This window comes from Bos taurus, chromosome 4, assembly GCF_002263795.3.
Source record: "Bos taurus isolate L1 Dominette 01449 registration number 42190680 breed Hereford chromosome 4, ARS-UCD2.0, whole genome shotgun sequence".
Classification (NCBI taxonomy): Eukaryota; Metazoa; Chordata; class Mammalia; order Artiodactyla; family Bovidae; genus Bos; species Bos taurus.
The window spans coordinates 113551658-113562591 of NC_037331.1; the positions used below are offsets into that span (position 1 = coordinate 113551658).

General features: G+C 62.4%; 1 protein-coding gene across 5 annotated transcripts in view; it reads right to left on the reverse strand.

Moving 5' to 3' along the window:
- The window catches only part of KCNH2 (potassium voltage-gated channel subfamily H member 2), a 35974-nt gene extending 25472 nt beyond the window's left edge, over positions 1-10502 (reverse strand). For 2 of the 5 annotated variants that reach the window (XM_024990840.2, NM_001427867.1), the window contains exons 1-2: positions 10043-10502; positions 6981-7211 (exon numbers count right to left, since the gene is read on the reverse strand). In XM_024990840.2, the coding sequence (XP_024846608.1) occupies positions 6981-7211; positions 10043-10118 (307 nt within the window). In that variant the 5' untranslated portion in view covers positions 10119-10502. 5 annotated transcript variants of the gene reach the window in all.
- Positions 10503-10934: the final 432 nt, after the last annotated feature.

Here is a 10934-nt window from a genome sequence, read left to right on the forward strand (position 1 = left end):
AAGTGTCCACATACCCTGTGATCCAGCAACGCCACTCACCCCTGGGGATAAATCCCAAAGATGTCCTCACATGAGTCCAAAAGGGGCCACGCGTGAGGATGTCCACTTTAACATCCTTTATCGGGACAACCGCAGAGCCCTCCCCAAGAGGGGACAGGTAAAAGGAGCTGGGAGCACACCAGAGAATATGGGGCCCTAGACTTAGTGTCAAGCAACAAGCTGGCTGGACTCAGAGGCGGACTCCCGGGCAGCAAAAGTGAACACCAGAATACAATACACAGCACATATCATTTACATAAATTAAACCTATACGCAGCCAGACAAAACACACATTCTGCAAGAACATATGCAAGCAACACATTCACAGGAAGTACATTTGAATGGCTGCCTAAGGGAACCGTAATGGGACTGGGGACTGAGAAAAACGGAAAAGAGGAAAAAACCCATGAAAAGAGAAAGAGAAGGACTTCCCTGGCGGTCCAGTGGTTAAGAATCCACCTCCCGATGCAGGGGGACACAGGTTTGATCCCTGGTCGGGAATCTACATTTTGTTCTATTAACCCAAATGTCCCAGGGGCTCTGGGCCTATTGCTGCCCCACATGGCCGTCTGGAAGTGAGGTGGGAGTGGACTCTGGTCAGAAGCGGGGATAGAGGGGTGCAGTCAGTGAGGGCTTCCTGAAGGTGGTGGCTGGGGGTGGGGGTGGTGTCTCAGCCCTGGGAAGAAAGAAGAGTCTGAGAGATAGATCCTGGAGGGGGAAGGCCCTGGTAGGGGGCAGGTGCAGTGGATGGGTGGATGGGGCTTGGGGAGGACAGGGCAGTCGAGGCTGGGTGGGAGGAGGCAGCCAAGGGGCACAAGAGGGTCTGCGCACAGGGTGTGGTGAGGAGCACGCTGGGTGCAAACCAACAGGCTTCACATCAGAAGGGGCCACAGAGATCAAGCTTGGGGGTCCTGATTCTTCTAGGCCAACGTGATAAGCCAGACTGGGGTGGGGACCCAGTGCCAGGGCCTGGATGGCCCAGAGTGGGCAGTGGGGTTCTGTGCAGGGCAGGACTTGAGTGGAAAGAGGAAAATGGCTGGAGCTCCCACTCAGGCCCCTGCCAGCTGCTTGATTCCCCTTAGCCTTTCTGAGTGAGTCTGGCACCTGGGGAGGACCCCGCTAAGGACCACCTTCCCACAGCCTGCGTCCCAGCTTGCAAATGGTAAGTGCAGTCACAACAGCGAGGGTGCCTGCGACACTGCCCCCTGCCCCAGCTCAGCTCCCCCCATCCAGGCCTCCTGGGTCCATCTCTGGGAAGACTGAGAATCCCCAGATGCCATCCCTGTTCCCCAACAATGACGCCCCCTCCCCCGCACAGCAGGACTAGGGGACTGGCTGCTCTAGGTGGCCACCTCGGGCCACGTCTCCCTAGCCCACCTCCCTCTGGCTCTGATAGCCTCCCCATGCTCTTATAAGGTCCCTCCCAGCCTCGGCATTCTGTTATTCTAAGGCTCTTCACAGAAGGAGCCATCGCAGCCCAGAGATGGGAAGTGATTTGTCCAAGGTCACACAGCCCGCCTGTAACTCAGCCAGAGTCTTTCGATCATTCATTTGTTCAGAGAGCAGGAACTCAGCTCCCTATGTGGCAGACACTCAGTCACAATGGGGCACGAAAGAGGCCGCCGTCTGCCCTCCCAGAGCTTACAGTCTAGAGTGGGGGCATCGGACGCGGCAGCCTCCCCGAGAACTGTGAGCCGGGGAGATGGGGGTTAAGGAGAAGACGACACCGCCTGGCCCTCAAGGTGCTTCCAGCTCAGTACACACAGGACCGAATTTGGAGAGGGGCCGGATTGAGGCCAACCACGAGGCACAGCGTGGAGCTCTTTATGGGCCCTGGGCTAGGGACAGGAAGGGGCTTTAGGGGGACAGTGGTTCACCCCAAGCCTCCCCCATACTCATCACTCATGCCGGGTATCCTTCTGCATCCCCTCTTCTGGCCCTGACCCCATGGGCGCCTCCCGCCACATCAGGGGGGAAAGTGTCAGTGAAAGTCTTTCACAGTGATCGTGAGCCGTGTCCACACTCCTCCCCGCTTACAGGGCAGGGGTGACGTGAGAGAACGTCTTTATAAAAGTTTCGCTCTCCACCCAGACGAGCAGATCCCAAAGGGAGGCCTTCCAAGCCCCCTCGGGAGGATGTTTAACTGTGAAAGGACCGTCTCAGGCTCTTTGAAGCCCTACCTCCCTGGAAGCCACCTCTGGGCAGAGAAGAGAATGAGGCTCACCCTGTCTCACGCCCCCCAGCTGGCCCTCCTGCTGCCCACGGCCCCCCTCCCCAGAGCCCAAGGCCACCATCAAACTCTGCTCCCATCCCAGACGCGCTCTGCACAAATATTTACATAGCTCCTCTCGGGGGCTCCAGCAGACACAACACGGAGGAGCCGCCCTCCCGACACTCTCCAGACCCCAGAAGAGGCCAGGAGTGGCCCACATCCTCGGTGGAGGCAGGCCCGCCTGGCCCCCAGGGTGGGGCTGGGACACGAAGCCCCCCACACCGGCCAGGGCACCCTGCTCCGGCTCCGGAATGATCCCTGTCTGGAGCCGTGGAGGGAAAGGGCTGCTGGGCTGTGATGCAGCACCCCCCACCCAGCTCCCAGCCACCATCGTGCAAGGGCCTCATCTGCCCGACTCCAGCCTGACCCAGGCCCTGATCAGAAGGCCCAAGGTGGAGGGGGGCCCCCAATGGCTTCCCCAGCCCCCCAAGAAAAGGGCTGTCTGTGTCTAACCTCACTCCTCTTGGGCTCAGCCTGGTCAGCTCCATCTCAAGGACACAGAATACAAACCCAGGCACCAGCCTCCATCTAACCTGCCTGCCAGACTCAACCTATCCCAGGGCTCCCTCACCAACTACCCTGAGTGAGGGGAGTCTGAGGACCTGAGGATTGCAGCTTGGAGGGGACGGGGTGGCAGGGAGCAGGTGTCTGAGCTTGGGGCCATGATGGAGAAGGAGGTGTGTCACAGTGAGGAGTCGGCCGGCCTTCAGGGACCAGGGAAGAGATAATGAAATAGCCCGGGATATGGCTTCCCAGGTGGCTCAGGGATAAAGAATCCACCTGCAGTGCAAGAGACATGGGTTCGATCCCTGGATCAGGAAGATTCCCTGGAGGAGGAAATGGCAACCCACTCCAGTATTCTTGCCTAGGAGAATCCCATGGACAGAGGAGCCTGGTGGGCTAGAGTCCACGGGGTCGCAGCAGTTGGACATGACATAGTGACTAAACCACCACCACGTGGCCAGTCACAGGAGGCCCAGAGGAAGTATCACTGGAGCTAGGAGTGCCTGCACAAGCACCTGAGGAGCTAAAGTGTGAGTCTGGGGACCGCAGACCAGTAGGCATGGGGCCACTTCTGGGGTTCTGGCTCACCACGGGTTCTGGGGACCCTGGGGAGCATGCTGGCCTTCTGATCCCCACCCCTCCCCCAGCCCACAGCTCAGCTGTTACAGTGGGGGCCCTCTGACCCTGTTACCATGACAACCAGCCTGCAGCTGGAGTGAAGAAGCCGACAGACTCTTCTCTAGAGACACCCCCATCCCCACCCACGCACAGGCTCCTGGGGACACGGGGACACGGAGACCAGGCCAGGACGGACAGAGAACTTGGAGCACCAAAAGGCGGAGGCCACCAGGGCAGAGGGACAGAGGCAAGGAGGGAGGCTCCGGGGTGCCGAAGTGGGGAGAGAAAGAGAGACAGCTGCGGGGGGAAGGAGATGAAGACCACAGGGACAAGGGCCGGCAGGCGGCAGAGACGGAGAGGCGGAAACAAAGAGCTCAGGGGACAAAGGAGGGGCCGTGCTGGAAGGGGCCGCCGCCCTCCGGGGTGGCCTGGAAAGCAGGTATGCCCCAGCATCGCTCCCTGCCCAGGTAGCACCCCGAGCCCAGGGCGCGGATGCCGGCCATCTGCCCGCCCTGCACTGCTGGGCCCTGCCCCCAGTTCCACCTTAATCCCCAGCCTGCCGTGAAGGGGCATGGACACAGAGCCAGAACACCCCTGGCACCCCGTGTTGCTCCCCCACCCTAGTCGGGCCTCCCCACCTCCTAGCAGTCCCAGCAGCTAAATAATGGGGCTGTCTGGCTCAGGGCCTTGATGCTACACAGAGCTGGGCTCGAGGCACCGACACAGCACAGCTGTCCACAGGGGCGCCTGCCAGCAGGAGGCCCTGCCCCCCTTTCCAGCCACCCACCTCCCTGGGGCTGGAGCTCAGGGACCCACTCTGCCCTGGACGGCCTGGGCAGAGACCCTGAGAAAGGCCTGAACAGAAACGAGAGGCAGCACCGGCCTCTCCTCCTCTGCCCATGCACCAGGCTGTGAGCTCACAAACAACACACACACGCGGCCCAGCTCAGGCATGGAGATCTGCCCAAGGGGCTGAGCAAAGGGACAGGGAGAGGCGGCAGAGGAGACCTGTCTGCACCCTGGGCCCCGAGTGCCAGGACAGGCAGGGGCCCACGTGACCAGAGGGCCCAGGCCAGACTGTTGGCCACCAGGAGACACCTGACCCCCATGGAAACTAGTGAGAGCAGAGAAGGGGACAGGCAGGCAGGGAAGGCTGGCACAGAACCTTCTGGGTCACAGCCCCAACTGGAGTAGGGAAATAACTGGGGTGGGGAAATAACTTGAACTTGGGTGGGAGGGCTGTTCCAGTCCCATTGTCTCCTTTGATTCACGGGTAACTTGACCTCTGCTTCTACAGTTTTTCCATCTGTAACTTGAGTAGACTGGATTAAGTGATCTGCAAGGTCACCCAGATTCCATGATAGCACCTCAGCAGAAGGGGTCCCAGGGCCATCCTCTCCCAAAGGAGCCAGCCTGGGGCAGGAGGGACGGAGGGCCAGCTCCTCACACACTACGGCGAAGACAGAGGCAGTCGGGGTGCCACCGAGGAGCCCAGCAGGCACACAGTCCCAGAAGTAGAAACAGGCCCGAGGCAATAACCAGCTTGGTCCATATCGCAGAATTTCTGGTGTGAGTCCCAAATCCAGGACTTATATATTCATTCTTTACAGGACACTAGCGGTTTGCACACTTTCCAAATAAAAGTGTGCATGCCACAACAGGCAGTCTATATAGACACACCTGTAACTATTGTGTGTCATTTTCAACGCATGACAGCACAGCAGAGTGGACAGGGCTCTGATGGGCCAGACATGGTTCCACTCCCAGCTCTGCATTCTCTAGGGAAGTTTCTTGGTGGAGGTGGTTTAGTCACTAAGTCGTGTCCCACTCTTCTGACCCCATGGACTGGAGCCCGCCGGGCTCCTCTGTCCATGGGATTCTCCACGCAAGAAAACTGGAGTGGGTTGCCATTTGCTTCTCCAGGGTCTCTTCCAGACCCAGGACTCAAACTTGGGTCTCCTGCATTACAATCAGATTCTTTATCTTTGTTTAAGGGAAGTTTCTTAATTTCCCTAAACTTCAGTTTCTTTATCCCACAAAGTGGAGAAAAACTAGCATCTACTTCCCAGCCTTGTGAAGATTCCACAAGAGACAGCAAGTGAAACAGTCAGCCCAGGGCCCAGTGCATAGACAGCACCCACTGACATTAGCTAGTACTAGATCGCCAGGCAGACAGATATAAAAGCAGACCTGCTCACCTGCTCTGATTAAGGTTCTGGGGAGATTTGAGTGAAGAGTCGGAAGGAAGACCCTACCTTCAGAGTTTGCATCTAATCTTCCCAGCCCTTGCCTCCCAGCCAGCATGCCCATTGTGCTGTGAGCAAACCCTCTTCCACGGGTCCCCATGACCATATGCCCCTCTGATTCTGTCCAGGGATCTCACAGCTAGGCACGCTTGTGAAAGACCACCTGGGGATCTAAGCCTGTGCAGGGCAGTCTTAGTGAACCCTGAGCAAAGGCCAGGGGCACACAGAGGCTACTGGCTCAGTCTGCCCCCGGGGGCGGGGGCGGGGAGGGGGGTGGGGCGGCGACAGACAGTGCTGTCCACAGCGGGTAAGCAGGCATTGGGCAGGAACCCCTGGTCTGGTACCTTGCCCCATCTCCAGACCTTGCTTCATCCGGCTCCCAGGGGTTCAGTAAGTGCTGGTCACATACCACAGGGCAGCAGCACTGTGGGCAGCCCAGTGGCACCATCTGGAGCCCCTCCCCAGCCCCCTGCTACCTGTGGGTCCCCCAAAGCCTTGCTGCACTGGCCTTCCTGAGCAGGGCTGCACCCGGCCAGGGCAGGAGCGGGTGTGGGAGCAGTCCGGCCCAGGGCTCTGTTTATCCGCTCTCCGGAAACCCAGAGCAGCTGGGCGGGGAGGCGGTGGCTGAGCAGAGACACCTGGCGCAGGAAGGGGTGCAGGGCGGGGCGCGCAAAAAGATGAGACAAAGGGAACTGAGGTTGTGCGGAGAGGCACACACCTCCCGCCCAGGTGAAGCGGGGAAGAGACGGGGGACAGCAAAGGGGCGGCTGAGAGCCAACCAGAGTCCTGCAGCCCTTCCCCGCCTCGCCTCGAGGACAAGGCCCAGACCAGTCACCTGGCAGGGACTAGGGTGACTGGAGGCCTGTGGCCGGAGGTCAGCGCCCACCCACCAGCCTGGACTTTCATTACCTCCGTCCGGGCACGCATATTGCCATACCAGGGCCGTGCCGTCAAACTCCAACCCACCCAGCTCAACGCGCCCACATCTGCCCAGGGAGGAAGGAACCAGAGGCGCCAGACCACAGCCAAGCAGCACCCTGGCCACCCCATAAAACAATCCCAACATAGTGCTTGAGGCCAAGAGATCCAGACCGGCCCAGCAGCCCGTGCCTCCCACCTGGCGCACAGGTCCCGGCTGGGGTCACGCCCACCCCCAGGCCCCGGCTGGGGTCAACGGCCGGGACTCCGGCCAATCTCTGGCCGCCCCTCACCCACGGCCCCGCCCCCACGGCCTTCCAGCCCCGCTCCCGCCATGGCCCCGCCCCTCCCCGCGGCCCCGCCCCGCCCCAGGCCGCACCTACCATCTTTCCGGTAGAAGGCGATCTCCACTTTGCGCTCCTCTGCGCCCAGCAGGGCCTGCGCGATCTGCGCGGCGGCCCGGCGCTGCGTGCGCGGCCCGTGCAGGAAGTCGCAGGTGCACGGCCGCTGCATCACCTCGGCCCGCGAGTAGCCGCACAGCTCGCAGAAGCCGTCGTTGCAGTAGATGACAGCGCAGTTCTCCACCCGAGCGTTGGCGATGATGAACTTGCGGCCTGGGGTGGGCGGAGGGGGGAGAGGCGGCGGGGATAAGCGGGCACGTGAGCAGGGACCCCTGCCCCCCGGGGTCCCCAGCCCTCGCCCGCTTTCTCTTGTCACACCCAGTTGCCCGCCCAGGGACTCCCCGCCCCAGGAAGCACAGCGGGGCCTGGGGTCCCCAACAGGGGACGAACGCAGCTGTGCCCCGACACAGGTGCCTCGGCCGGCCCTGGCCGGGCGGCGCGCCCCCTTCCCCCAGCCGCCTGGCCCGCGGGCTGGCTGCGTGGCTTCCCCGGGCAGACTGCCAGCAGCCCGCCGCCCCCTCCGCGCGCCCGGGGCCGAGGCCAGTCTGGGCGGGTGTCGGCAACGCGTGTCAGCAGCCGCGGCGGAGGGATAAACACTGAGCCTAGAGACGGAGCCTGGGAAGGGCCAGAGATGGCGGCCAGCCTTCCCTTTTGCACTGGTTCTGGCTTCTCTTCCTGACCCCGGCTCTCTAGACTTGGACCGGGGTGGGGGGGCGGTGGGGTGGGGGGGCACTCCCTATCCCAGGGATCCCTAGGAAATCACTTCTCCAAGTATCAGCGGCCCCTGCCAGGTCAGCACTTCTCGGGACTTCTGCACCCACTCCAAGGGCAGTCAGGGACTGGGGAGTGGGCGCACCGACAAAGATGACAACGAGGAGGGAGGTAGTACCACGTGAGCACCTCAGCTCCCTTCTCTCATTTAATACTCTTGACAACCCCATCATTATCCTCGTCTTGTAGGTGAAGAAAGAGAGACTCCAAAGAAGTTCGTGCCCTCATCTTGCAGCCTGTAAAAGCTAGGGCCAGCTTTTGAACCTAGGTCTGGCAGAAGGTGAAGAATCAGCGGAGGGTCATGGGCAGAGGCCCAAGGTCACAGGGAGCAAGGAAAGGGACCTACAGCTCCAAACCCTGAAAACACCCAGAGCCCAGGGCCAGCTAGCATGTAAGCAGACAGACCCCGGAAAGGGGCTTTCCCATCAGGGATGCGAGGTTTTCCCCACTTTGGTCCCATCAAGGTGACTGCCCCAGTGGACCCGCTGCCGCTAGACTGGGGTCATTTCCTCCACACCTGCCCCAAGAGCCAGGCTGGTGGGTGAGCAGCAGGCAGGCAGCGGCACCAGCTTGTGCCAGGAAAGATGCTCTGAGGATAAGAGCTTTTTATAAACACAGAAGTTTCCGGCCAGTTTAGCCTTTAATGCCGGGGCTTTCAGTAGCAGTGGGAACCCTGCCCCCTCCCTTGCCAGTGGGCACAGCCCTCAGGCTGCAGCCCTGGGCGATCCCATGGGCAAGGCTGCTGCATCAAGAGCTGGCCTCCTCCTGCCTTCCTCCCCTCCCTTGCCCTCAGACCTCCAGGAAGTTACTTTTTGAAGTCGGGTCATCTTTAGGTCAGTTCCCCAGGCCCCCCCCCAAAAAAAATTCCCCGGCAGCCCTCAACCCTAGAGGCAGGGTGCCCTCTCACAGGAAATGATCCCTGACTGAGCCTCCGTCTCCACCTGAGCCCAAGGCAGTCCTGGGTGCCAGCCCCACACGGAGATGGAAAACCACCTGGCCCCCACTCCCAGGCCTGGAGAGAAGAGCCAGTTTCTTCGAAGGCAGTCCCTACCCGCCCCCCCCTTCACTGAGCTCCTAGAACCATCGAGACAGAAAGGACCCGAAAGGCCCCTTTGGCAGACCCCCCTACTTCCCAGATGTGGAAGAGAATTGCTCAAGGTCACGTAGCAGTCAGTGGCAGAGGTAGGACCAGAAGGCAGGCCCCTAGCTCCCAGCCCAGCTGCTTCCCAAGCCCCCTGAGCCTGTGGGAAGGGAAGACCTGGCCTCAGCACCCTCCACCACAGCAGTCTCCTCCCCCTAAGGATCATCTTGTTCCTCCGCTTCAGACAATGCTGCCCATCGAATTGACCCCTCCCTTCCCCCACCTCGGTTACAAGCACATGTCGTCCTGTGCTCACAGGGTCATAGGCAAGGAATGTCACCCGCTCCCAGGGCCCTTGGCAGTCACACCCACCATGGCACATGCAGCCTTGGGGACAGACACACGCATGCCAGGAGGGTGCAAACACCCACACGCAGAACGTTCACCTAGCCTGGGACACTTCTGAAAACCTCTCCTACCATCCGGCATTAGGGCTGCTGTAGTCCCCACCAAGGGGCTCAGGACAGAAAAAAAAAACAGCAACATAGGGTCGTTGCAACACAGAGCCTACTTAGACCCGCAAAAACCTAGCCTGGGCCCTGGCTCCCTGTCACCTCCAAGGCCCAGAGCTCACAGCCCCCAGATACCTCCCCACTGCCCATGCAGGGTCGAACTCATGGGTCACACACACACACACACACACTCCCAAGACCACATGAGGCGCTGACCCTATATGCTTGGCTTCCAGTCTCCAGAAGCCATCAGGACCTGCACAAGCACAGTGGTATTAGGGTCCCAGAGTTCCGGCCAGGTACATTCTTCTGTTCTCGGTCCACACAGCCCCATTCACACCCAGGCCCCCAGAGTTAGATACCTGCACACTCCCATCCTACCTCCCTTCCCTGCACACTCAGGGTGTCATACTCACACACTCCCCCCCATCGATGGATCGTAGTCTAACCTGAGCCTCCTCCTGCGCGCCCCAACCCCAGGACCCTTGGCCCCAAGCCCACGGCCCCCCAGCACCAACCCCGGCCCCTGCGACCCCTGGTCAGGGTCTTGGGGTCACCAGCCACCACAGACTCACTTGCCGGCTGCACACGGCCCGGGCACGCCCCCCCCCCCATTGACTCTCCGGAGAGCTCGGCCCGCCCCCAGAGCCCCCTCCCCGCCGGCCCCCTCCCCCACTCACTCTGGCCCTCAAACTTGCGAATGATGGTGTCCAGAAAGGTGTTCTGCGGCGCGACGTGGCCCCTCCGCACCGGCATCCTGAGCCCATGGGCGGGCCGGGCGGGCCCCCACCCACCCCGGCCCGGCCCGGCCCAACACAGGCTTCGGGTGGCCCGGCCCGGCCGTGGTCCCCGCACCCCGCGGCCAGGCAGAGCACGGGCGCGGCCCGGACTGGGTTGCGGGCGCGGGGTCCCTCCGCTCGGCGCCGGCTCTGGACCGCGGGCCCGGCCTGAGCTCCGGCCGCCCGCACACCTGTCTGCCGGCCCCAGCCCGAGCCACGGGCCCCGCTCTGCCGCGTCCCCGCGCTGCGCTCCGCCCGCCCGAGCGCGCCGGGCTCCCAGCTCCCGCCCGCCGCGCCGACAGCCGCTCCGGCGCCCGCGGCTCGGGCTGCGCCTGCGGCTCGGCCCGGCCGCGGAAGGGTTAACGCGGCGCGCGCCCCTCGGGCTCCGGCCCCCGCCTCCCGGCCCCCCTCCCGCCCGCCGCGCGCCCGCAGCGCCGCCCTCTCCCCCCACACACCCCGCGCGCCCGCCCTTCCCATTGGCTGAGCTGGGCCGAGGGCTCCCCCCCTACCCCAGCCCCTTGCTCAGCCCCGGAGCCCCCGGGACTCGCGCGCCCCAAGAGGGGGAAGGGACCCTTAGGCAGGGGAACCGTGAAGACAGGTGCGAGGGCCGGCCTTGAGGGCGCCAGGGAGGAGACGGGGGCGGGGAGGAGGGGGTTCCGCCCGCGCCCCGCTCTCTCCTGGAGAGACTGAGGGACCTGACCTCTCCCCTAAGGGAGAGGGCCGGCCCGGACGCCCGGGTCCCCCACCTCGCCGAGCACCGGCTCGTATACACACGGCGTGCGCCCAACGCCCA